Source organism: Oryctolagus cuniculus, chromosome 4 (genome assembly GCF_964237555.1).
Source record: "Oryctolagus cuniculus chromosome 4, mOryCun1.1, whole genome shotgun sequence".
NCBI classification, from domain to species: domain Eukaryota; kingdom Metazoa; phylum Chordata; class Mammalia; order Lagomorpha; family Leporidae; genus Oryctolagus; species Oryctolagus cuniculus.
Window position 1 is genome coordinate 92,890,233 of NC_091435.1, and position 27,959 is coordinate 92,918,191.

Here is a 27,959-nt window from a genome sequence, read left to right on the forward strand (position 1 = left end):
GGAGGATTAGCCTAGTGAGCCGTGGCGCCGGCCAGTGCACTTCTTCGAAATAGCAGACCCAAATTCACACTGGCCACATTCCTGAAAGATTAGCATGCCAGTTCCTCGGGCAGTAATTTTTACTGCTGTGTTCCTGCTATGTCCTCAGAAGTTAGAACAGTGCTTGGCATGGCTGGAGACAGGTAAATATTTGCAGAATGGATAAAGAGTGAAGGAGAGACTTTTGCTACATGGCTTGGCTCCTGCAGATTGAACCCAGGAAATGTTGCGTAGCACAGAATTTACTCCACCATCTCTGTGACATCAATAACAAGAGCTCATACTGGCTGAGAGTTTACTTTAATGCCAGGCACAGTTCTGAACGCTTTACATCCATTATTTCTTGTACGCCTTACAACAAAGTATTTGAAATGGGTACTATTTTATATAAGAGAAGTGGAGGCACAGTGACCCAAGGTGACCCAAGCAGGAAAGAGCCACACTTCACACTCAGCCAGTCTGGCTCCAGAATCCACTTCTAACCAACACATGGAGAAAAATGGCCGCACTTGTTCTGCCTCAGCTTTGAGACCTCCATTGGTTGTTCAAACTTGCCTGGCTTTAGTTAAATATAGAAACATGAAAGCTTGCCAAGGAAGTCTCTGTTTGTTTTTGTTTTTTTTTTTTTTTTTTTTTTTTTTTTTTTTTTTTTAAGTTCCACTGCTTAATTTGTTAAGAATAGTATAGAGTTTTCTGGGTCCAGAGGACTGCATCAGAGGACACTTCCAAAGCCCTGCAGCGGCTGCAGCCTGCCCTTTTCCTGGCATGTGGCATCTCATTCTTTGGGACACTTGAGACACAGAACAGGGTCAATGGTAACAGGTCCAGGTAAGTCTGGGGGCAAGACTCAAAAAGACACCTTAGGAGCTGCCTGATCCCACCACAGCCTGGCTGGGAGATCGCCATTATGGAAATGAATGGGTGATGACAGCCACTTCCAAGCACTGACCTCCACTGACGTTCCAGGCACTCACTAACTCTGTACCCTGCATCTAACTCTTTCAAATTGTCACCGGGTTGCTGAGAGGCAGCAAGTGTTATCTCCATTTTATAGATGAGGGGATTGTGTTCAGAAAGGCTGAGAAACTTGCCTGGGGTCATACACCTGGTAGAGCCAACATTTGAATCCAATTCTGTCTGACTCGAAAATGTGTATTCTTGTCACCTTCCAGCCCACCTCCCAGCCGTGCTATGAGTGATGTGCATAGCCATGGCCACCAAATACTTCTGGTGCCTACAAAAAAAACTTTACTGTAAAACATTAAAATTGCAGCTTATTTTATTGTTCACGATAAATAATCAACAAAACCTTCAAAGTAAAAAGGAAGTAATGAGAAAGAAATGGCTGAAATCTGATGCTTTGACCACAAGCTTATCAGGTTTTCTTTCAGATACTGAGTTCCAGAAAGCTGCACAGACAGGTTGCAACATGTAACCAAGAGATCTTTATTGCAATAATAACTTATCTTCCCTGTGGACTCTTTGCTGCTATGGCAAATGAATGAGGAAAGGGTCCACTACAAGAGAAAATGGTGAGAAAGAGGGTGCTATTGCTATATCTCAGAATCCAGAACAAACACAGGAACAGCATGCGTGTCTGGGGAGGTGGGCCAGATGAAGCACGAAAGGCAGGAAGTTAATGGATGTTGAAACTGAGTGATGGACACATGAGAATTTATTATAACAGGATATCTGCTTCTGCTTGTGTTCGAAAATTTCAGACACACACGCAAAAAGCCATGATCCCCCAGCCAAATGACATCCTTAGGATGTGAATGGCCTGAGTTTGTTTGTTTGTTTTTGCCTTTTTGGACCTAGTAACCTTGGGAAGAGAGGTCAGCTTTGGGGAAGAGGTCAAAGGTGAAAGGTTGGTTTCCCCTACTCAGTCCTGATCTGTTCCCTGCTAGCCCATTACCAAAGGTCTCAAGAGGCCTCACAGCCAAAATCCTAGAGCAAATTCGGTTTTGACAGAAGACAGGGATTGAAACCATTTCTCTCAGCATCATTAAGAACTATTCAAGCCGGCGCCGTGGCTCAATAGGCTAATCCTCCACCTAGTGGCGCTGGCACACTGGGTTCTAGTCCCGGTCGGGGCGCCGGATTCTGTCCCTATTGCCCCTCTTCTAGGCCAGCTCTCTGCTGTGGCCAGGGAGTGCAGTGGAGGATGGCCCAAGTGCTTGGGCCCTGCACCCCATGGGAGACCAGAAGCACCTGGCTCCTGCCTTCGGATCAGCGCAGTGCACTGGCCACAGAGCGCCAGCCGTGGCGGCCATTGGAGGGTGAACCAACGGCAAAAGGAAGACCTTTCTCTCTGTCTCTCTCTCTCACTGTCCACTCTGCCTGTCAAAAAAAAAAAAAAAAAAAAAAACTATTCAAAAGATTGCTAGTCCCTCAAACTGGAACCAGACAGAGAACAGGCTTGACGAGCAGGTGACTGAAGCCTGGTTAGCAAGTTGGCTCAGAGTACATTTGAGGATGGTGCCAACTGCACACAATAAGGAAGCTGGCGATGACCCAAAATCAGTGTGAATGTGCTGGGAGGGAAGTGGACCCTGGAGTGCTGAGAAAGGACAAGACCCAGGCAGATATTTCGTGGATTTTAGCCAGAAACCAGCTGACAGTTTATAGGACAAATAGAAAGACCAGCCAAGTCTAACCACCTAAAGAACAAAGCCTCCTGGCAATCTGAGAGGAGACACGTTGGAAAATCGCCCAGTGATGACAAAGTAGCTCTGCTGGTTCCCCCAAAGGCAGAGGCGTCCATGCATTGTATCCTTTAAAAGTCAAGTTAAAAACAAGATAAGCCAGGCACACTATTAGTAAAAATCAAACTGTCCAGGCTCCACAGGTCATCCACGGTGGGTTTGTTTTGAGGTTTAAGAATTTTTCCCCGGGCTGTGCTGTGGCATAGCAGGTAAAGCCACTGTCAGCAGTGCTGGCATCCCATACGGGGGGCCAGTTCAAGTCCTGGTTGCTCCATTTCTGATCCAGCTCTTTTCTAGGGCCTGGGAAAGCAGTAGAAGATGGCCCAAGTCCTTGGGCCCCTGCACCGTGTGGGAAGACCCGGAAGAAGCTCCTGGCTCCTGGCTTTATATTGGCGCAGCTCTGGCCATTGCAGCCATTTGGGCAGTGAACAAGCAGATGGAAGACCTTTTTCTCTCTTTGCTGCTCTGTAAATTTGCTTTTCAAATAATAAATAAATCTTTAAAAAAGAAAAAGATTTTGCCCACATAAAATGGGTCATGAATTCACAAAGCATTCCTGTGTCCCATGACCCTAGGTTTCATCTGCAGCTTTAGTCAGTAACTTTTAAAGCATGTACCAAGGATCCCAAGTCCAAGCAGGTGGGCAGAAGACAGAATGCTATGCAGTCATGCAGATTCATCAAAATCAGATGCAGAGTACCCTCCACTTGCCTCCTGTTCCACCAAGAATAAAATCCAAATCTTAGGGCCCAACATGACCACCTGACCCCCCGGCCATCTGTTCTACATCATTTCCTCCCAGCTTGCTGTGCCTCAGCAACATTCCTTGAACTCACCAACCTCCCACCCTCCTTAAGACCTTTGCTCTTGCAGTTGCCTCCGGCTTGGTGCGATTCCCCACTCTGCAAGGTCACACAGACCTCAGATCAAAGATCACCTTCTCAGGGAAGCCTTTCCTGACCACTCTTGCTAGCGCAGCATACCCAGTCCCTTTCTACCCTCCCTTGGTTTTCTTAGTCTTATAAGAGAGGCAGAGAGAGAAAAAAGAGAGACAATGCTTTCATCTGCTGGTTCTTTCCCCCAATGCTTACAAGAGCAGGGACTGGGCCAGGTCAAAGCTGGGAGCCAGGTTCTCAATCCAAAACCTACTCCCTTCAGCCATCACCACTGCCTTCCAGGGCCTGCATTAGCAGGAAGCTGGAGTCTGCAGCCAGAGTTAATTACCAAACCCAATTACTCCTAAGTGGGATGTGGGTATATTAACCACTAGGCCAAATACCTACCCCATATCTTGTTGTCTTCTTTGTATCACTTTCTAATATCTCATGCTATTTTTTATTAAGCTGCTTTTTAATTAACTGTGTCTGCCTCACAGAATATCAGTTCCATGAGAGCAGGGTCTTGGTTGTCTGGGTTACCACCATACCCACAGAGCCTGGTACAAGGAACACCTGCTGATGATTTAGTGCCCAGCTGGCAGGTCAGTAGATACCTTCAAAGACAGATAAACCTATGGCACATTTATTAATGAAGTATTTTTCCTAATACATAAATCTATACACATAACACATACTTAATAAAATACCTATATTTTGGCCAGCGCCACGGCTCACTAGGCTAATCCTCCACCTGCGGTGCCAGTATTCTGGGTTCTAGCCCTGGTTGGGGCGCCGGTTCTGTCCCGGTTGTTCCTCTTCCAGTCCAGCTCTCTGCTGTGGCCTGCGAAGGCAGTGGAAGGTGGCCCAGGTGCTTGGGCCCTGCACCTGCATGGGAGACCAGGAGGAAGCACCTGGCTCCTGGCTTCAGATCAGCACAGCGCGCCGGCCATAGCGGCCATTTTGGGGGGGTAAACCAACGGAAGGAAGACCTTTCTCTCTGTCTCTCTCTCTCACTGTCTAACTCTGCCTGTCAAAAAAAAAAAAAAAAAACCTATATTTATGCATATAATATCTATATTTAATAAGGAGCTACCTTTAAAAAACTAAAATCATATGAATTGGCACTGTCCAGGAGAACCTGAGACAGTCATCATATATATGAAATTCAATGTTTCCACGTTAATGAATGTTTCTGACAACTCATGCTGTTTCAGCACTGAAGTGTTTCGCTGTCAAATGATCACTGTTAACAGAAAGAGCACTCCCCAGCATCACAGTGCACAGGGCTGCCTGTGTATCACGCATGTGCAGTGGCAATTCCAACTCAGAATCCACAGCAGTCAGTGAGCCGTTGGTTTCGTATCCTTTAGAACGGTATGTCTCTAACTGTAAGGTAAAGGCAATCACCTGGGATCTCTTTAAGGTGCATATTTGGGGTCTGAGGTGTGGCTTGAGATTCTGTAATTTTTTTTAGATTTTTCTTTCAAAATTATACTTGATTTTTTTTTATTTGAAAGGCAGAATGATGAAGACAGAGACAAATAGAAAGATAAAGAGAGATCTTTCAATCTGCTGGTTCACTCCTCAAATGCCCACAACAGTTGGGGTGGTGTCAGGCCAAAGTCAAGAGCTCAAAACTCCATCTGAATTTTCCGGGTGGGTGGCAGGGAACCAAATACTTGAGTCATTGCCTGCTGCCTCCCAGGGTGTACATTAGCAGGAAGCTGGAAATGGAGGTGGAGCTAAGACTCCTACCCAGGCACTCTAGAGTGGGATGCAGGCATCCCCAGCAGCATCGTGATCACTGTGCTAAATGTCCATCCCCTGTATTTTTAATAAGGTCCCCTCAGGTGACACCTCTGCTGCCGACCAGAGGCTCACACTTTGAGAAGCAAATCTCTAGTGCTACAAAATTACCATCTGGGAAACATGTCTCCAGACTAGCTCAGAAAGGAAGCGCTAACCACAGGGACCTTAGTAGTCCCCAAAGGACAAAAATAGAGAACCTAATTTTTCATAAAGCAGAAAAGAATTTCTGTGGAAGGAGATGACACGATTTTCATACTTTGTAATAAGCCAAATGTGCAAGGACTTAAAATAGAATACTATGGGCTAATCTGGGAAATGGTGTAATTCTGTTACGGGAATCATAAAACATACATTGCTTTACAAGTTCGATGTTTAAACTGTTGAGGTATGCAACAGAAAAAAGTCTTGTTAATTCTGTGTAACAACAGAACTAATGTGGACCAACATCCCTCACTTAATCCATCTTGTTTCAGTTATAAAACTCATTATTGCTGGCGCTGCAGCTCACTAGGCTAATCCTCCACCTTGCAGCGCCGGCACACCGAGTTCTAGTCCCGGTCGGGGCGCCGGATTCTGTCCTGGTTGCCCCTCTTCCAGTCCAGCTCTCTGCTGTGGCCCGGGAGTGCAGTGGAGGATGGCCCAAGTGCTTGGGCCCTGTACCCCATGGGAGACCAGGAGAAGCACCTGGCTCCTGCCTTCGGATCAGTGCGGTGTGCCGGCCGCAGCGTGCTGGCCGCGGCGGCCATTGGAGGGTGAACCAACGGCAAAAGGAAGACCTTTCTCTCTGTCTCTCTCTCTCTCACTGTCCACTCTGCCTGTCAAAAAAACAAAAACAAAAACAAACAAACAAACAAAAACTCATTATTGTTTTCTTGTTTCTCCTTTTAAAGTACCTCCTTCTCCTTTCTACCAACCCCGGCCCCCACCTCTGGGCCTCAGGGAGGAGTTCTGCTGAATGGGGAGTCTCTGGGATAACAGATCTAGTGAATGAGAAACCCACTGTGACCTTCTCTCACGGGTCTACGGACCCCCCGAGAGGGCAGGGCTGCCCCAGAGTCCTCTCCCGACCTGAGCCTCCAACCTCAGCTGAGTGCTGGCAACCTTGATAGAACTCTGTGCTGCTGGGATTACTTGTTGCAGTTGTTAACGTGGGTACCGCCTTGGGGGCCTCGGGTTAGTAAGGGTGGCGTGACTGACGGTAGGATTGGCTATTCCTGTGTCCTTTGACAACAGCAATGACTGGACATCCACAACAACCTCCTTGACAATACAATAAATGTCAGAAAACAAACCTGGCCTTTTTCCTCCAGTTTTTTGTGTTCCTTAAGAAGTTGCTCCACATGCATCACACTGTCTCCAATACATGTAGACTCCGCCTGTTCTTCCAACAGATTGTCCAGGGCAAGTTTCACCTGCAAGACACATTAGAGTAAACCAGTAAACCAGCAGGTGCTCACCTGGAGGTACAGGTTTGTTATGTGTTGAGAAAATGCAAAAATCCAAAGAGGACTCAGGCCTTGTGTGTATCCATATATTAACTTATGGATACATATCTTCATACATATATCCATATATATATGCATTAACTTTCAGATTAAGTTGGGGTATACATGGAATATTAAAGCTTTATTCAACAGATTATCAATCAAAAAGGAAGACAAACCATCACTTAAATGACATGTATATTAACAGGAAGATGGGGTTCTAGAATACTGCTACTCCACTAAAGAAGTGTGTGTGTATTTAGTGGTGTCAGGGCAGGGGAGGGGTCTGTGAAGCAGCAAGGCTAGAAAGGATTAGAGAGGAGCCTGATCCAGGGCGGAGTGGGAGGGAGAAAAAACCAGAAGTCACCATACCAGAAAAGGAAGTGACATCACACAAGAAAATCATACCTTACAAAAATTGTGCTCAAAATGCTGTAGTTGTAGGCACTGGTTAAGCTTCAGTTGATGATCAAACCAAAACTGACCAAAGGCTTTCTCTGTCTCATCCAACTGAACTAGTAACCTTTCAAGAAAGAAATAAGAAAGCGATATTGCTTTAGCATTTGTTTCCACATGCATCCATATGGGCCCACTGGCTTTCAGTCAGTGTCAATGACTGTGGCAAGCTCCATATAAAAGCTGGCATCACCTGTGGTGCAGTCCCCTACATCTTCCATTTTCTGTTTAGAACACCTGCAGGGCAGGCAGAAACTTAGCTTCCGATGCACTTGCTGGGCTTTAAGCAGCCTCAAGGTGCCTTCTTTTGCTCCCATCTTAGACCACACATGTTTAAAGCACCATGCCAAACAGTTGTTTGGAAATAAAGCCCCAAAATTCTACCTTCTCCTTGACATCCTGGGATGGGAGTGTATCCTAAGAGGAGGACATGGAATTCTCATGAAAAATCTCTGTCTGCAGAAGCCAGAGGACATGATCTTTCTGTTGTCTTAAATATTATTCTTTCTTGGCCCCACCATGACCCAGGAAGCAGCTGTTCTCATCTGCCCTTGGTTGTATGAGAAGATCTAGGTCTACGTGCTGGAAAGGCAGATTGACTCCACTTCACTCACTCACCTTTCCATGGTAGCTACATTCTCCAGTTCGCTGGGATTGAGTCTGCTAGTGGGATTTTTTGTTGCTGGCCCTTGGAAGCAGGACAGCAATGTGGCCCCTTGTTTTCCAAGTAAGTTCAGTTCATCCTAGGGGAGGAAAAACATAGTTTCTCTTAGAGGGAATTAATAAAAACAAAATTCTGGTAGATTTGGGGTGGAGACAATGGCAGATCAATATAGTTTCTACATAGAAAATTAAATGCTAAAGATTCAGCTTTTAAAAATCAATCATTTAAGGGCTATCGCTTGGCACAGTGAGTTAAAGCCCCAGCCTACAGCACCGGTATCCCATATGGATGTCGGTTCTAGTCCTGGCTGCTCCTCTTCCAATCCAGCTCTCTGCTATGGCCTGGGAAAGCAGTACAAGATGGCCCAAGTCCTTGGGCCCCTGCACCCACGTGGGAGACCTAGAAGAAGCTCCTGGCTCCTGGCTTTGGATCAGCTCAGCTCTGGCCATTGTGATCACTGGGAGTGAACCAGTGGAATGGAAGACCTCTCTCTGGCTCTACCTCTCTGTGTAACTGTCTTTCAAATAAATATCTTTTGAAAATCAATCAGTTAAAAAAATCAGTCAGTTAAATTATCCCTAATAGGTAATACATGCACATAATATAAAATTTAAAATATGCAAAAAGGTATATACTGGAAAAAGCAAGCCTTTTATCCCCAGCCTTTTTATCCATTTTCCTTCTCTAAAAGCAATATCTAGGGGCCGGCGCTCTGGCTCAGCGTGTTAATGCCCTGGCCTGAAGCGCCGGCATCCCATACAGATGTCGGTTCTAGTCCTGGTTGCTCCTCTTTCGATCTTGCTCTCTGCTATGGCCTGGAAAAGCAGTAGAAGATGGCCCAAGTCCTTGGGCCCTGCACCCGCATGGGAGATCTGGCTCCTGGCTTCGGATAGGTGCAGTTTTGACAGTTTTGGCCAATTGGGGAGTGAACCAGTAGATGGAAGACCTCTCTCTCTCTGCCTCTCCTCTCTCTGTGTAATTGTAACTTTCAAATAAATAAATAAATCTTTAAAAAAAGCAATATTTTTGTGTGTTTCTCAAACTGTAGGTGTAAATTAAAAGCAAACCTAGTTAATAAAATTTGATTCTAATCCAAGATAGTAACCAGAAATAACAACATGACAGGGGCCGGCACCATGGCACACTAGGTTAATCCTCCACCTGTGGTGCCGGCATCCCATATGGGCACTGGTTCTAGTCCCAGTTGCTCCTCTTCTAGTCCAGCTCCCTGCTGTGGCCTGGGATAGCAGTGGGGGATGGCCCAAGTGCTTGGGCCCCTGCACCCGCATGGGAGACCCAGAAGAAACTGTTGGCTCCTGGCTTCAGGTCGGCACAGTTCCAGCCGTTGTGGCCATTTGGGGAGCAAACCAACGGAAGGAAGACCTTTCTCTCTGTCTCTCTCTCACTGTCTGTAACTCTATCTGTCAAATAAATAAATAAATAAAAATTTTTTTTTGACAGGCAGAGTGGACAGTGAGAGAGAGACAGAGAGAAAGGTCTTCCTTTGTCGTTGGTTCACCCTCCAATGGCCGCCGTGGCCAGGCGCGTTGCGCTGATCCAATGGCAAGAGCCAGGTACTTATCCTGGTCTCCCATGGGGTGCAGGGCCCAAGCACTTGGGCCATCCTCCACTGCACTCCCTGGCCACAGCAGAGAGCTGGACTGGAAGAGGGGCAACCAGGACAGAATCCAGCACCCCGACCAGGACTAGAACCCGGTATGCCGGCGCCACAAGGCAGAGGATTAGCCTAGTGAGCCGCGGCACCGGCTACAAATAAAATCTTTTTTTTTTTAAAAGAACATGACAGATATAGAATGTTGAGTACCAAAACCTGCCAAGAAATAATGGGATAATTGCCATAATAATACCACACCTATTCTTGTCAACAAATGCCTGCTTTTCCTTCTACCTGACACCCACCCCCTACACTGGGGCCTCGACCAGTTATTGCAGTTGGCAGAGATGGATGGTTAATTTCAGCATGAAAATCTCACTTTCAGCCGGCGCCGTGGCTCAATAGGCTAATCCTCCACCTTGCGGCGCCGGCACACCGGGTTCTAGTCCCGGTTGGGGCGCCGGATTCTGTCCCGGTCGCCCCTCTTCCAGGCCAGCTCTCTGCTATGGCCAGGGAGTGCAGTGGAGGATGGCCCAGGTGCTTGGGCCCTGCACCCCATGGGAGACCAGGAAAAGCACCTGGCTCCTGGCTCCTGCCAGGATCAGCGCGGTGCGCCGGCTGCAGCGGCGGCCATTGGAGGGTGAACCAACGGCAAAGGAAGACCTTTCTCTCTCTGTCTCTCTCTCACTGTCCACTCTGCCTGTCAAAAAAAAAAAAAAAAAAAAAAAAAAAAAAGAAAATCTCACTTCCAAGACAACTCCATCCTGCTATTTTAACACAGGGTCTTAGTGCTTTGCATTTGAGGAAGGCTATTTCCTTCCAAATACAACAGCTCTATACATCTCCTTGGACAATATAATCATCTTTCATTGCCCTGAGCCTTAATCATAAGGATCAGCCTATAAGCAAAAGAGGGTAGGGCCTGGGTCAGGACTTCGCCCATGGGAATTATAGATGTGGTTGCTGGGTCTTGGGCTGCTGGATTGGTATGCTCCTGGAGAGCTGGATAGGCTCCTAGTTCTAAAACACAAACCAGATAACCATCTCCGTGCACACGAACACTCGATCCTTTCCTCTAAGCCCCATGACCTCCTTGGCCTTCAACTCACCTGGAGTTACACCTCCCACTCTGTCCACACTGAAGTCCTGGGCCCTCTCCACCTCAATGCTTCATTCTTTGTTCCATCCCATTCTAGTATTTGCCCCAGAAGTCTTACACTGTCCGTGCCCAGCTTCCCACATGTCCCCTGGTCTGGTTGATGACAGGTTTGACTTCTCTGAGGTAGAGCAGATAGTCTGTCAGAGCTCTGCGGACCCCTCCTCTGGCTCCGCCCACTCTGGGTCATACCCCAGGTCAGCCTGGGAATGGGACACAGCCCTTCTTTCCTATTCTCAGATGTTGGTCTTTCTTGTATCTCATCAATGCTCCTCAAATATTTGTAGACTGGATAAATGAATAATAATCTAAATGCAGATGAATAAAGACAAATTGTGTATGAGGAGGAAAAAGCACTCGTAAGTGTTCTTAGACGCTCCCTTCTCCCATCCCTAGCAGACATCCTCACCTTTCCCACTCAACTTGTTAACTGCCCCTAAGCTTCCAGCATGATTCTGTCACTGTCCACTACTACATTTACCTACAGTTGCCCCTCAGAATCTGCAAGGGATTGGTTCCAGGAACCCCTGCAGATAACAAATTTTGGAGATGTTTAAGTCCCTCATGTAAAATGGTGTGTTTTTTGAATATAATTTATGCACATCTTGCTGTATTCTTTAATTCAACTCTAGATTACGTAAAATACCTAATAAAATATAAAGCCATGTAAATTAATTGCTATACTATATTGTTTAGGGAATGACAAGAGGAAAAAGTCTGTCCAGGTTAAGTGCAGGTGCAAATGGTTTTAGAACATTCTAATCCATAGTTGGTTCAATCTACAGAGAGGGAACTCACAGATACAGAGGGTCAACTGTGAGCGTGTGTGCTCGTGATGCGCAGTTAGAAAGAAAGGCAGAAAGGACTGGGAAGAGGCAGGAGGAGACACTAGATTGGGAGCTGGGAAGAGGAATCCACCCAGAGAGCTGCAAAGCATAAGGAAATTGTGTGGGACAGGGAAGATGAGCCACAATCAATGTCGTCATTCACTGTGTCTTCTCCACATTGGTGAAAAAAACATAAAAACACGCAGTAAGGGGCTGGCAGTGTGGCATAACACTGGTTTGCATCCTGGCTGTTCCACTTTTGATCCAGCTGCCTATTAGAATGTCTGGGAAAGCAGCAGATGATCCAAGTACTCAGGCCCCTGCCACCCATGTGGGAGACCCAGATGGAGTTTCAGGCTCCTGGCTTCAGCCTGGCCCAGCCCTGGTCATTCTAATAACTGAGGAGTGAATCAGCAGATGGAAGATCTCTTCTCTCTCCTCTGTCTCTCCCTCTTTCTGTCATACTTCTTTTCAATAAATAAACAAATCTTTGTTAAAAAATGCAATAAAAAACTGTGACCTTATTATTACCTTGGGACTGAATCACATGGTCAGCTTCAGTAGGTTACAAATTTCTGCCATAAACAGAGAGAAAGATGGAGGCATGATGGTGTGAACTTGGAAAGGATAAGGGTAAGTTTCCCAGTCCTAAAATGGGAATATCCTTAACGATTTTGATATTTGAGTTTTTCACGTCAACACTCAGGCTGGAGAAAGAAGTCCAGGTGCTGTCTTCTGGAACAGGTGAACCCTTTCTGGACTGAAGCAGAGAATGCACTGTGCTCAGGAGCCCTGGGCACGGCACTGCTGCACGGATCCTTTCTGCTGGGCTGGGCCTCCCTCCCACCACACCACCGTACGGACGATGCTCTGCAGGCTCCCTTCCATCCTGACCTGGACAACCGCATGCTCTTTCCTAGCAGACTTCACAGAGGCAAACGACCCCTGCTTTCTGCAACCCAAGCCTCCCAGGAACCACGTGGCCAACGTGCTTGGGAAAGAAACACATCCAGCTTCTCAGAGGCTTTCCAGGGGAAATCTCCAGGATGCTGCCAGGACCTCACAGTCCAGTCCGGATCTTCTGACCACACGGAATAATCTCGGGAACACATTTCAAACTCCACTTGGACAACAGCCTCCTTGCTGAGAGAACTTACTAATGTTCCCCGGCACATGGAACAATTCGCTGGCCTCAACCACTAGACAGGGAGACTCCTCTAACTAGACTATGCTTTCCTCTTTCCTTGAGACAGCATTCTTTTGGTTTTCCTGGCATGTAATGATGGGTACCCAATAAATGTTGAATGAATGACTACACCAATTATCCAGCAAAGCATTTTTCCCAATTTGGGATCATAGCTAAAAAAAAGCTCAGCTTTTCCCATGTTCAATGCAGCAAGCATGCATACAATAAGATGTATCAACTATCCAGTCCTCAGTGTGCTGTGCTAACGTGGAATGGTCTTTTGTGAAATAATGAATCTGTTCTGCCTGCACTTTCCAAGGCAGAAAGCTGCTGACACCACCCAGTAAAAAGCCCAAGGAAGCTTTCTCTTTACTGTGTGATCTGCAAGAACCTGCCAAGCTTCTTCTGAAGGTTCTCATGTGTTTTTATGAATCATTTAATAGGTGCCTTTCCCAACCCAGTTCAGAGCACCTTTTTCTCAAATTAGTCCCCAAATAAAAAGACACATCCCTGAGAAAGTGAGGCAATCGTCCAGTTTATTAATCTGCCGCCTAACTTCACAGCAGCTGGAAGGCTTGCTCTTCAAAGCCAATGCCCCCACCCTCCCTCACTGCAATGTCAGCTCAGGCTGGCTTACTCTCCCCTGCACAGGATCGGAGGAGTGCTGTCCCTGCAAGGATGCTCACGTACCTCACCTTGCCATCCAAAGCTGGAAGGGTATCCCTCCCCCCAGGCTGCTCCCCTCTCTGTCTTACACTATCAGCCTCAAGAGATTTTTCTCTTCATCTGCTGCCTATCTGGGAAGTTCACCATGGTCAGTGGCTGCCACATCACTGGAGAACAAGGAACAGGAGGGCTTGACTTTTCCAGCTCTCTCTGGAAGGCTGACCCCTCTGCTGGCACGGAGGCTGGCCTCTGAGAGGCCCTGACCACTCACCTGCAGCTTGTCCCTCTGCCTTGTGTGAGACATGAGGAGGTCTTCAGTGCATGGCACGCCTCTGGGTAGCTCTGTCATGGCCAGGAAGGCCCCAAACGTCTGCAGCATCTGGGCAGTGGTCTTCAAGGTCACAGCAAAATTTTCAATAGCCTGGAAAGGTAGGTGGGGATAACAAGGTGGAGAGGTGAACATTCAGCACCATGCTTTCTCAGTGCAAGGACCATGGAACTAGCTACCATTTCCCAGGTGCCTGCAGCAGTCCACATGTTGTAGCTGATGCCATGCATTTGCCTTTCATCTCAATAAACCAGGTCAGGGAGTATTTTATCTCCACTTTTTGAGGAGGGAACTGAAGCTCCAACAGAGTAACTGATTTGCCCAAAATCTTATCACTCAGGCAGTAAGGATTCAACCCAGGTCAGTATTTTCAAAGGTCAGGGCTCTCTGTTCAATAGCCCACCAACACACAGCCTCACATCTGACTCGGGATTTCCACTGGGTGAAGTGCCGCCCAGGGCGGAGCCACCCCCACGCTTCCCTCTAAGGAGCCTTTTCTCTTCCAGCCCTTCTCCTCCCCTCACCTACACCCCTGGCTGCCTGGTGCCTCTGAGAAGCTTGTCAGCTGCTACTGGGACGACAAGACAACTGCACTGATGTTTAAGAGAGCCGCTTCTATCAGGTGTGGGAGGGACTGGGGACCTCTTCCTCTCACCTATCCTTTATAAAAATATTCCTGTCCTGTGTCACTTCCACTTGGAACCCTATTCTTCCATTAAATGCCTGTTAACAGGTGAGTGGCTACAGATGAGCTACAGAAAACACATGGCACACACTTGTCATCCATCAGAGGGGCAAGTGGCAGCTCTGAGTCCCACAAACCAACCTACTCAGTCAGCACCGCCACACCCACTTCTCTCTGCTCCTGAGATGTTTTGTCCCCGAATGGCAAGCACCACGTCACACTGATCTCTGCATCCTAGGGCACGGCGCTACGCCTGTCACATGGCAGGGAGCCCAAACACAGGGGCTGAGCGACGGATGGAAGAAGCAAAGAGGAAGAACCCAATTTTTATTTGGGAAGAGATGATCTCTGTCCCTACATCATCAGAGAACATTTCAGAAAACCCAAACCCACAAAATAAAGACCAGTCCAGATCTCACGAGGCCCTTCTCTCTGCTGGGCTACAGCAGAAGTGATGCAGCTTCCAGGGCACACCCACCTGCCCCTCTTGCCTGCAGCTTTCCTGACGTTAACCACAACTTGAAGCACTGCTATAGGGCCTTCTCCCCTATTACCACAAGCATAGCACAGCCACACCTTGAATACTGTAGTCCTTGGAGCCTGGAAAGCCAGAGACACACTAGCTTTTATGAAAATCTTTCTTTCAGGGCCAGCACTGTGGTGTAGCAGGTAAAGTCACTGCCTGCAGTGCACGTATCCCATATGGACAGCAGTTTGAGTCCTGGTTGCTCCACTTCTGGTCCAGCTCTCTGCTAATGCACCTGGGAAAGCACTGGAGGACGGCCCAAGTCCTCCCAAGTGGGAGACCCAGAAGAAGCTCCTGGCTCCTGGCTTCGGATAGGCCCAGATCCAGCCGTTGCAGCCATCTGGGGAGTGAACTAGTGGATGGAAGACCTCTCTCTAACTCTGCCTTTCAAATAAATAAATTTATTTTATTTTTTAAATTTTTTAACTTTTATTTAGTAAATATAAATTTCCAAAGCACACTTTATGGATTACAACGGCTTTCCCCCCCTATAACTTTCCTCCCACTCGCACCCCTCCCATTTCCTGTTCCCTCTCCCATTCCATTCACATCAAGATTCATTTTCAAATAAATAAATAAATTTTTTAAAAAAACTTTCATATCAAAGTTTATTTTCATTTACCTAAAATCTGTATAAGATACTCCTTCAACTGTATTCACTTAATGGCCTATGAGGAATAACACATTTTTTAAAAAACATATTATTTGTGCCCTTTGAAACCATGTGGAAATTTAGTCCTCATTATGAAAATACGCAGAGATAGGACCAGGTGGGCCCATTAGGAGCTGATTAGGGCCTGGCTCCAGTGAATGGATTTATGGGTTAATCAGTTTTTGAGTTGCCTCCAGCAGGGGGCGGGGCACAGAGCTGACTGCTATAAAAGCCAGTTAGGCGGTGTCTCTCCTACATTTCCCAACTTTGCGCCACCCCAGGATTCTGCAGCCCTTTGACCTTGGATCAGAACTGTGAGCCAAAATAAACCTCTTTACTTGAAAACTTATCAAGTCTGTGGTAGGGTAATAGCAATAGAAAATAGATTAAGGCAGGCGAATAATAAGGAAATATAAGATTATGATGTTTTTGTTTTTTATGTACTTTTTCCCCAAAGATTTATTTGAAAGTCAGTTACAAGGAGAGAAGGGGAGACAGAGAAAGGGGGAGAGAGAGAGATCTCCCATCTACTGGTTCACTTCCCAAGTGGCCACAATGGCTGAGCCAGGCTGCAGCCAGAAGCCAGGAGCTTCATCTGAGTCTCCCATGTGAGTACCAGGGGCCCAAGCACTTGGAACATATTCCACTGTTTTTCCCAGGCCATTATCAGGGAGCTGGATCAAAAGTGGAGCAGCCAGGACTCGAACTGGCACCCATATGGCATGCCAGTGTCACAAGCATCAGCTTTACCCGCTACACAACACTAGCCCATGCACTGTCTCTTCTAATCAAGCTCAATTAGGTGTTATTCTTATCATCACTCCACATTCTATGGATAAGGAAACTGATGCAAAGTAAGATTACAACTCCCCCAAACTTATAAAACAATAATGGCAGAACTGGGATTGAAGCCAGGAAATCTGGCTCCTGGGCTGCACTCTATTTTTAGTTTTTAAATTATTCATTAATTTATCTGAGAGAGAGAAAGAGTCAGATACTCAGAGACAGAGATCTGCCAGCTGCTGGCTCACTCCCCAAATGTTCACAACAGCCAGGGCTGTACCACGCCAAAATGGAAAGTCAGGAACTCAATCCAGGTTTCCCATGTGGACGGTAGAGACCTAACTACTTGAGTCACCACTACCACCTCCCAGGGTTTGCATCAGCAGGAAGCCAGAGCCAAGATTCAAAGTCAGGTACTCTGATGTGGAGCTCAAGTATCTCAACCAGCATCTTAACCACTAGACTAAATGCCCATCCCCTGGGGCTCCAGTCTTGAGCACTGCATTACCCTACATCTCGACTATCAAAACTACATTAAGCAAAAACCAGATTTAAATCTAGATTAATAAGTCTAGATTCCGATCCTCTCTAACCATGATCAAGCAATGGCTTTGAGATCCAGTGTCTTCATGTGAAAAACAGGGATAATGCTTGCTGGTTGTGCAGAAGCTTTTTGAGAATTAAAAATAATAGCAGGGGCGGGCAAAGTGGCACAGCAGGGAAAGCCATTGCCTGCAACAAAAGCACCCCATATTGGAGCCAGAGACCTGGCTGTTGGGTTTCCAATCTTGGTCCCTACTGATGCACCTGGGAAAGTAGCAGATGACCCAAGTACTTGGGCCTGCCAACCCATATGTGAGACCTAATGAGTGGCAAATGTGGAAGGGTCCTGGGGATGGTAAGTACTGTATAATAGTAGTACCAACAACTCAGGGTGGCAGGTGTGAGGCCTGCAAACAGAGGAATGACAGAGCTTTCCTCTAGAGGCCACTTATTCAATTAATTTGATCCTCTGTGTTAGATTAGTGAATGATCAGTACAGACCCTGAGAGGGAGAGTCAAGGGGGCTGGCGTCGTGGCTCACTTGGTTAATCCTCCACCTGCAGCGCCGGCATCCCATATGGGCGCCAGGTTCTAGTCCTGGTTGCTCCTCTTCCAGGCCAGCTCTCTGCTCTGGCCTGGGAAAGCAGTGGAGGATGGCCCAAGTGCTTGGGCCCCTGCACCTGCATGGGAGACCAGGAAGAAGCACCTGGCTCCTGGCTTCAGATCGTTGTGGCCATTTGGGGAATGAACCATTGGAAGGAAGACCTTTGTATCTGTCTCTGTCTCTCTCTCACACTGTCTATAACTCTACCTGTCAAATAAAAATAAATAAACGAAATAAAAGACCCTGAGAGGGAGATTCAAGAGAGCTTGGCTTTAGTCTTGGCTCTGCCAGTACTTGACCGTATGACTTTGGATAAGTCAATTCTTCATTCTGAAAGTCGGTTTCCTTATGTATAAGATAATTGAAGTAAGTCACCCTTAAAAGTCTTTTGAGTTCTTTCTACAAGTCTCTTGTTCAAAGATCTGACATCTAGAAAACATGCTATCTCTCTCTCTCTCTCTCTCTCTCTCTCTGCCTCTCTCTCTCTCTCACACACACACACACACAATCCATTTATATCTCACTAGTAAGATATCAAACAATACTATTCTTCCATTAAAAAGCAAGAAATTCAAGCATACTCACTGCTTATTTCCACTTTGGGTGAATCTAGGAAATTAAATAGTTTTTTCTTCCTTAAGTGTGGGGAGCAATCCGGACTGGACTAAGTTACTGGAATTAAGACTTATTCTATGCATCTGCTCTCCCACAATATGGCGCTGGGAGAGAAGTAAACAGCTTCCGCACAGCTGCCTCCAGTTCAACCAATAAACTGTAGGACTTGCTACTGATTGGAGGAGAGCAGCGTACTCGGCGTGTGGGCAGCCAAGTTGGGATTGGCGGAGGACTATAAAGGAGGAGAGAGACGGCATGCACCAGGAACATCTAAGGGGAACATCTAGCTGAAGGAACACCTGTGCAGCCCCCGAGAGAACCGGCCGGCGGTGTGCCGCTCCCCTGCGGAAGTGGGGAATGTGGCCAGGGGGAACTGCCCTTCCACGGAGGTGGAAGGGATAGTAGCCAACCTGGGAAGAACCAGCAGCAAACCTGGGGAGGGCCGAGCAGACGAAAGAACAGCGCAGGGTTCAGTGTTGCTCCTCCACGAAGAGGGGGAGCGACATAATGGTGCCGTGACTCGGATACGAAGCCTAGGCAGGGTTTAGTGTCGTTCCCCCACGAAGACGGGGAGCGACATAATGGTGCCGTGACTCGGATAGGAAACCTAGGACGGATAGGAAACTTAGGAGGAAAGAAGCAGGAAAATACCGGAGAGAGAGACTAGCAAAGAGCCTAGGTGCCGGAAGAAGCTATTGAAAGCCTAGGCAGAGACTCGGATATGGACTGTGAGAAAGAAGTTAGGATTTAAAGTGAAAGCAAGAAGAAACTTAGACTCAGATACGGACTGCAGGTTGAAAGTGAAAGTGAAACCTATAAGAAACTTAGACTTGGATACGGACTGTGGGGAGAGGCCAGGAGAAATGAGGGAGGAATATTGTTGGAAGAAAACTTAGGGAAACACACCGGGTAGAGAAAAATGTTAGGGAGGATGAAGCCGCGAGTGCAGGCCAAGCCATCTTGGAATTCTTCAAGTCACCCCGGGGAGCAAGAGGCGAAGATCTGGAACCAGAGGCAGAGACGTGGGCCGCCAGGATTCGCCAGGTTAGTCCGGGGAACTTGGACTGAATGCCGGTAGTGGCGGAAACATTCGCGGAAGCCGCCACGTGCAGAGAGAGCACGGGGCGTGAACAGATAGGAAACGCGAGGCTGGCGCAAGGCCGTGGTGCGGGCGCGAAGTGCGTGGAGACCGCGGAGCATGCGCGCAGAGCCGGGAACCCGCCGGCGGGGCGAGGCGCCGGGAAGCCGCGCAGAGCCGTGAAGCTGCCGCGGGGCGAGGTGCCGAGAAGCAGCCTCGGGGCGAGTGCCGCCGGGAAGCCGCAGGGATAAGAGAAACAGAAGTTTAGAAGTAAGATGAGAGAAATAGGAATGCTGGAAGATAGAAGTAAAATGGGAGAAATAGGAATGCCCGGAGATAGAAAAATAGAGAAAGAGAAAGACCTCCCCACAATACTACAATGTGAGAGCTTGGATTCGGTCTGCCTGATTAAGTGAGGCGATGAGCACCTGCGGGGCTAGCAGCTTATGCGCCGCAGGTCACCGAAGACAGGCACGAATTAACATCAGTAAGGCTTCCCCACAATACAACAATTAGGAGGCTTGGATTCGGTCTGCCTGATCAAGGCGGTAAGCACCAGCAAGCAGCTCGACCAGAGTATGAGCTGCAGGTCACCGAAGATAGGCACGAATCAACACTAATAAGTCTCCCCCACAATACGGCAATGAGAAAGCTTGGATTCGGTCTGCCTGATTAAGGCGGTAAGCGCCAGCAGGCGGCTCGACCAAAGTATGAGCCGCAGGTCACCGAACACAGGCACGCATCAGCGCCTAAAAACCTCCTCACAACATGGCGAAGAGAGGACCCGGATTCGGTTTGCCTGTTGATAGGACTTGTAAGAACCTGTGGCAACTCTAGCAAGTAGAGCAGAGTGTGTGCCGCGGGACACCGAAGACAGGCGTGTATCAACGCCAAAAATAAAAAGAAAGGGGGATCTGTGGGGAGCAATCTGGACTGGACTAAGTTACTGGAATTAAGACTTATTCTATGCATCTGCTCTCCCACAATATGGCGCTGGGAGAGAAGTAAACAGCTTCCGCACAGCTGCCTCCAGTTCAACCAATAAACTGTAGGACTTGCTACTGATTGGAGGAGAGCAGCGTACTCGGCGTGTGGGCAGCCGAGTTGGGATTGGCGGAGGAGGACTATAAAGGAGGAGAGAGACAGCATGCACCAGGAACATCTAAGGGGAACATCTAGCTGAAGGAACACCTGTGCAGCCCCCGAGAGAACCGGCCGGCGGTGTGCCGCTCCCCTGCGGAAGTGGGGAATGTGGCCAGGGGGAACTGCCCTTCCACGGAGGTGGAAGGGATAGTAGCCAACCTGGGAAGAACCAGCAGCAAACCTGGGGAGGGCCGAGCAGACGAAAGAACAGCGCAGGGTTCAGTGTTGCTCCTCCATGAAGAGGGGGAGCGACATAATGGTGCCGTGACTCGGATACGAAGCCTAGGCAGGGTTTAGTGTCGTTCCCCCACGAAGACGGGGAGCGACACTTAAGTTTGGAATGTTCTGTAAGTCTGGGCTTGAAATTTTGCTTGTGGCATCTGTTCATTGCTTGTTTTGATTTTTCAAATATTAATCCACCTTATTTAATTTATATAGAAGTTTCCTATGTTATGCTATACTTATGTTTTAGCTAATTGATTAAAAAAATAGAAATCATATGCAACAAAATGGATGGAACTGGTGGACACCATAAGTGAAATAGGTCAAACCAGACAAATACTGCATGTTTTCCTCACTTGTAGGGTTTTAAAAAAAACTCGGTCTGAACACAGAATGTTGATTACTTAAGGCTAGGGGTGAGGAGGGAGCAATAGAGAGAGTCTGAACTAAAAATAAAGGGGGGGGGTGCGGCGCTGTGACACAGTGGGTTAATGCCCTGGCCTGAAGCGCCGGCATCCCACATGGGCGCTGGTTCGAGTCCTGGGTGCTCCACTTCCGATCCAGCTCTCTGCTTTGGCCTGGGAAAGCAGTGGAAGATGGCCCAGGTCCTTGGGCCCCTGCACTCATGTGGGAGACCCAGAAGAATTTCCTGGCTCCTGGCTTCGGATTGGCACAGCTCCAGCTGTTGCATCCAACTGGGGAGTGAACCATCGGATGGAAGACCTCTCTCTCTGCCTCTCCTCTCTCTGTGTAACTCTGCCTTTCAAATAAACAGATCTTTAAAAAATAAAATAAATAGGGATGGGCCAGCACTGTGTCGTAGCAGGTAAAGCCACCACCTGCAGTACCAGCATCCCATATGGGCACAGGTTCAAGTCCCAGCTGCTCCACTTCTGATCCAGCTCTCTGCTATGGCCTGGGAAAGCAATAGAAGATGACCCAAGTCCTTGGGTCCATGCACCTCCATGGGAAGAACCAGAGGAAGCTCCTGGCTCCTGGCTTCAGATTGGCACAGCTCTGGCCGTTGCAGCCAACCTGGGAGGGAATGAACCAGCATATGGAAGACCTCTCTCTCCGCCTCTCCTTCTCTCTCTGTGTAACTTTTTCAACTAAATAATTAAAAAAAAAAAAAAAGAATTTCATTACACGCAAAGAAGTGAGGGAAGAAACAGAATCTGTAGCTCTGAAGTAGGACTCATGGTCTAAGTTGCCACTTGGTATATCTGTGCCCATATCAGAGTGCCTGGGCTCAAGGGCCAGCTCTGCTTCTGATTCTGGCTTCCTGCTAATGTGTATTCTGGGAAGTAGAGTAATTCAGGTAACTGAGTCCCTGCCCTGCCACCCATGTGGGAGACCCAGATTGAATTCCTGGCTCCCAGCTTTGGCCTGTCCCAGCCTTTGCTATTTTGGGTATTTGGGGAGTCAACGAGCAGATGGAAGATCTCTCTCTTTATTTCAAATTAAAAAAAAAAGAAAAAATTTTAAAAATAAGTAAAACATGAATTTTCATTTGTAATTAAAGATGTTTCCAAGTTCACAGGGTCCAGAGAAGTTTTGATGGCACAAGTTATCATGAGAGTGGTTTATGGACTCTGATTGTACTTAAGAAATCTAATCTTTTTAAGGGTACAGGAGCTGGCCGGCACTTCGGCTCAATAGGCTAATCCTCCGCCTGCGGCGCCAGCACACCGGGTTCTAGTCCCGGTTGGGGCGCTGGATTCTGTCCCGGTTGCCCCTCTTCCAGGCCAGCTCTCTGCTGTGGCCCTGGAGTACAGTGGAGGATGGCCCAAGTGCTTGGGCCCTGCACCCCATGGGAGACCAGGAGAAGCACCCGGCTCCTGCCTTCGGATCAGTGCAGTGCTCTGGCTGCAGCGGCCATTGGAGGGTGAACCAATGGCAAAGGAAGACCTTTCTCTCTGTCTCTCTCTCTCTCACTGTCCACTCTGCCTGTCCAAAAAAAAAAAAAGGGTACAGGAGCTAGGAGAGCGGCAACAGGTAGAAGCACTTGTGATTTGGTGAGTTTCTATCTGACCCTTCCAGTTTAGCATAACAACCAACATTAGTAAGTAGGACAAAGTAAAATACCACCAGGCAGGTGTTTTCACAGCAATACATCATTTATTTCCCACATCTACCTTTCAGGTTGCTTCCGTTACTCCAAAGTTTCTGCATATTGATGCCATTGACATTGAGGCTCATTCATGCTTTGCTGTAGGGTGTTGTCTTGTGTTCTATAAAACCTTTAACAGAGTCCCTGACTCTGCCCAGACCAGAGGCCAGCAGCACGCCTGGCCCACCACACACCAGGTTATAAAACTGTCTCATGACACTGACAAACATCCCCTGCTGGCTAAGTTACCCCCAGCTGAGAACTGCTCCACGACAGAAGGGGAAACAAGGTAAGAGAGGCAGAGGCTGAGTAACTTAATTGTTCCAAGGTCAAACAACCACAACATTTAAATGTAGTTTCTTTTGACTCCGTGAGTTTTCAATTTGTGTGTACATTAGAATCATCTGGGGAATTTGTGAAACATTACTGAGACCCACTCCAGACTGAGTAAATTAATTTCTCTGAGGTATTGGTATTTTTCAAAACTCCCCAGCACACTCTAAGGAAGTCTCTCAAAACCTCCACACCAGAGGCTGCAGCAAGGCAGCCAGCAGGGAAACCTCAGCCTCTGCCCTCCGATCTTCCCTCGGCCCAGCCTGTGGCTGAGAAACCCCAGCCTTCCCCAGCTAGGCAGTCAAGGGCTGTGGCTCTCACAGTTGATCTGTCTCCCAGAGAACAAGGAGAGGCATTCAGAGCGCACGTAAGTTGGTACTCACAGTGCGGTGGCTGATCCACTGGCTGTGGCGGTACTCCAGAGTTCCCCCCAGCTCCCGGGTCAGCTGGCTTCTGTCAATGTAGCTATGCAGGTCAGAAATGGAGTTTAACATGATGATCTGGAAGGGAGAAAAATTAACTAAACAGACTCCTCACAGATCATTACAAAGCTCCCTAGGCTCTGCTATTATTTAAACAGTGCTTCAACGTTGCCTTGCCTGGCATCTATAACCAAAAGACGGTTACCATAGCCAGCAGAGACTTGAAAGTCTCTCTCCATTTTTCCCTTTCGAACAAGGAATACCCACGAGACGCTGCAGCGCCAGAAAATGGTAATCTGGGTCAGGAAGCTGAGTTCCATGCCACCTAGAAGTCAGGTCTTGCTTTAGGTGAAATTTTTTCAAAAGTTCCCAAGCAATGGTATACTCTTTAGCTACTAAAACCATGTGCCTGCCAAGGCCTAAAAATCTGGAATGAGAAGCCCAATAAAGAGTAGGCGGGTAAATATACAAATAAAATTAGAATACATGGGCAAAAAGGGTATGCACTGAAAAGACTGGGTGCAGGCATTTGGCATAGCAGTTTAGATACTTCTTGGGGTACCTACATCGCATATCAGAGCACCTGGGTTTGAGTACCAGCTCCACTTCCAATTCCAGCTTCCTGTTAATGCACACTTGGAGAAGGCAGCAGGTGATGGTTTCATACTCAGCTCCCTGCCACCCATGTGGGAGATGTGGATTGAATTCCCAGCTCCTGGCTTTGGCCTGGCCCAGCTCCAGCTGTTGTGGGCATTTGGAGAGCGAACCAGAGAGTGAAAGATCTATCTGCCCTCCAAACAAATTATTTTTTAAAAACAACTGACTAAACCAATTCAACTCCCATCCCATGAAGAATGTTCGTTTCCTCCAGTTTATCCTGCAGAGGAGAGATTGGAAGGTAATAGGGAGTGGATATCTAATAAACTCACAGTCCTGCTCAAGAACGAATCCCGCACATCTTAGAGGGAGCAGATTCATCCCCAACTGCCCCTTGCTGCTCCTCTGTAGCAGTCCTGGCCGGGGTGTAGTCCTGGTTCTCGGACACAGAGACTGTATCTCACCCTCAACTCCTCTCTCTCCTATCTCCCAAACATATCCCCCCAAAGCTTTTAACTGGTGACCTTGAGGACACAAGAGTAAGGTCTTTGCTCTGTTATTATGTAGTATCGATCAGGTGACATAATCACTTCAGAATGTAAATAATATGTTAGGGTCCAAAGGCTATTTTGAAAAAAAAAATCGATCTATTCATTCAACAGCTACTAATATTGAACTGCTAATAAAACCACACACAGGGACATAAACCAGTAAGCAAGACAAGCTCTGTCTTCAGGGCTCCAGCGTTAGAAGAATTTGCTGCTTCTCACTGTCTTAACCTTATCAGGCTTAGTGCCTTTTCTTTTTTCACTTCTGAAAACAGTTTGGGAATCTTAGAAATTGTTTCTATAACATGAGAAAAAAAAACAGGGAAAATACCTCAATCTCCTATGTCTTTCCTTCAAGCTTAAAATGTGTTCTGCTTCTTGAGACATTGGTTGCTATGATAACACTCGGACTTTTTAAAAACACCACCGTCCAGCTGTGTGGGAGACAGAAGTGACTTTGCCCTACAGGCTGGAGTTTCAGACACCACTTCCTCCAGTCTGCATAGTTCCTACTCCACTTAATTAAACAGCTCAGGGAGACAGGAGCCTCTACAGTCCCAGGGACTCAAGCATCAGAAATATGGAAATTTAAAAGTGAAAATTAGGTCCGGTGCTGTGGCACTGGTTTGAGTCCCAAGTCCCGCCTGTTCCACTTCCAATCCAGCTCCCTGCTAATGTGCCTGGGAAAGCAATGGAAGAAGGCTCAAATCAACAGGCCCCTGCACCCACCCAGAAGAAGCTCCTGGCTCCTGGCTTCAGCCTGGCCCAGCCCTGGCCTTGTGGCCATTTGGGTACTGAACTAGCAGATGGAAGATCTCTATCTCTCTCTCTCTCTTCTTTCTCTCTCTCTCTCTCCTCTCTCTTTGTAACTCTGCCTTTCACATAAATAAATAAATCTTTTAAAAAAAGGTGAAAATTAAAAGTGACCAGAAATTATTAGCAGATTCAATACTCTTATGTATTGATCCGTAGATTCACAGCAATCCAAGTAAAAATCCCAATAAACTATTTTTATAGAGATTGACAGGCTGCCGGCGCCGCGGCTCACTAGGCTAATCCTCCGCCTAGCGGCGCCGGCACACTGGGTTTTGGTCCCGGTCGGGTGCCGGATTCTGTCCCTGTTGCCCCTCTTCCAGTCCAGCTCTCTGCTGTGGCCCGGGAAGGCAGTGGAGGATGGCCCAAGTGCTTGGGCCCTGCACCCCATGGGAGACCAGGAGAAGCACCTGGCTCCTGCCATCAGATCAGCGCGGTGCGCCGGCCGCAGCGCACCAGCCTTGGTGGCCATTGGAGGGTGAACCAACGGCAAAGGAAGACCTTTCTCTCTGTCTCTCTCTCTCACTGTCCACTCTGCCTGTCAAAAAAAAAAAAAAAAAAAAAAAAAAAAAAAAAAAAACACCCGAAGAAAAAGGAAGAAAGAAATTGACAGGCCAATTAAAATTCATATGGAAATGCAAAAGATACACAGCAGATAAAACGATTTTCAAAAAGAAGAACAAGAACAAGTTGCATGGCTACTTGGTTCCAAAACTTACTGTTCCCAAACTTACTTGGTTCCAAAACTACAGGCATCCAAGAATGTGGCAATGACAAAGGACAAACACAGAGGTCAATGGAGGAGTCAGTGTTGCCATGCAGTTGGTTAAGCCGCTGCCTGCAACACCAGGTATCCCGTATGAGCACCGGTTCAAGTCCTGGCTGTTCCACTGCCAATCCAGCTCCTGCTATTGTGCCTGAGAAAGCAGCAGAGGATGGCCCAAGTCCTTGGGCTCCTGCCACCCACATGGGAGACACAGTTGGAGTTCCATGCTCATGGCTTCAGCCAGGCCCAAACCAGGCTGTTGCAGCCACTTGGGGAATGAGCCAGAGGACAGAAGATCTCTCTCTAATTCTGCATTTCAAATAAATAAATCAATGGAACAAGCCAGGAGGTCCTGAAATAGGAGGGACTTCAAAAAGCTCATGGAAAAGGCTACTAAAAACAAGTTGATTCTGGTGCAAAACAATTTTCCAACAGTATATACTTGGGGTCTTCAAAAGTTCATGAAAGGGGTGGCAGTGTGACAGCAGTTATGACACCACTTGGGACACCTATATTCTATATTGGAATCCTGGGTTTGAGTTCCAGCTCCACTTTTGATTCCAGTTTCTTAACCCTCAATAGCCAAGGCTGGGTTGGGCCACAGCTCAAAGCCAGGAACTAAATAAAAGTCTCCCACTAGGGTTTCAGGAATTCACCACTGCCTCCCAGGGTCTGCATTAGCAGGAAGCTTAAGTCAGGAGCCAGACATCAAACCCAAGCACTCTGACGTGGGGTACAGGCAACCTAACTATTAGGCTAAACACCAGTCCCTATTTGTGAATATTTAGCTTTATTCTCAACCCCTAAAAGCTATAAAAAACTCAAATATCCTTCCCTGGTGAATGGATAAACTAACATGAAATAACATTGAGCAGTTAAAAGTGTCAGAGACAAAATTACAACAATTGAAAGACCTTAATTGGCTTTTTATGCAATTCTAGAAATGGGCAGCCCTTCACTCCATGATGTTCCAGGTGACAGAAATAAAGAACAAGAAGTAGATTGGTCACTCAAAATTACTTTCCTTCTAAGGCAGAACATGGAGAAAGAACAACAGGGAAACAAATGATTGGTTAATATCAGGTTACTTCCTGGTATTTTTTTTTCCTTGGTAAGGATCAAAGCACATGGGCTTCATTATCACACTGACCTGCACTGGCCTGTTTGGAAAATGTGGCTATTCCGTCTCTTTTCCAATTTGTCAGAAGGCCAGGGAACTGAGTTTCTTTGGGTAACATGGGACTTCAACATAAATGATTTTTAGCCTGGTCTGTTGGGGCCTTTCACAATTTTATTTAACAAAGTAAAGAACCATTGACACCCCTAAAAACATCTGGAACCCAGGTGTTTTAAGTTACAAAAGTCAGGCTATTTAGTATGGTGGTCCATTTATTTGTCTCTCTGGAAAAGGCAAAACTGTAGGGATGGAGGGTAGGATGAGGAAATTTTGTGGGCCAACAGAACATTCTGTAGCTCGACTAATGGTAATTCAGTAACTACATGCATTTGTCAAACTCCCAACTGGACACCAAAAAGTGAATTTTATTCTGTGTAAATAGAAAACTTCATTTCAAACATGAAGGAAAGGTGGTTTCACATGAAATTATTTTTTCTTCTTTTAAGCTTTAAAATTCTAGATAGGACAAGAAATAGTAAAATAATTCTGCTTAGCAAACTCACAGGACACTCAGCATGGAAACATGGCT

At 47.2% G+C, this 27,959-nt stretch overlaps 1 protein-coding gene across 2 annotated transcripts in view; it reads right to left on the reverse strand.

Annotated features, from left to right (window-relative positions):
- The window catches only part of MCF2L2 (MCF.2 cell line derived transforming sequence-like 2), a 258,920-nt gene that overhangs the window by 131,279 nt on the left and 99,682 nt on the right, over window positions 1-27,959 (reverse strand). For both annotated transcript variants that reach the window (XM_070072393.1, XM_070072394.1), the window contains exons 6-10: window positions 23,491-23,607; window positions 13,757-13,906; window positions 7,990-8,114; window positions 7,324-7,438; window positions 6,724-6,843 (exon numbers count right to left, since the gene is read on the reverse strand). In XM_070072393.1, coding sequence (XP_069928494.1) covers window positions 6,724-6,843; window positions 7,324-7,438; window positions 7,990-8,114; window positions 13,757-13,906; window positions 23,491-23,607 — 627 coding nt within the window. The remainder of the gene's footprint in view (window positions 1-6,723; window positions 6,844-7,323; window positions 7,439-7,989; window positions 8,115-13,756; window positions 13,907-23,490; window positions 23,608-27,959) is intronic.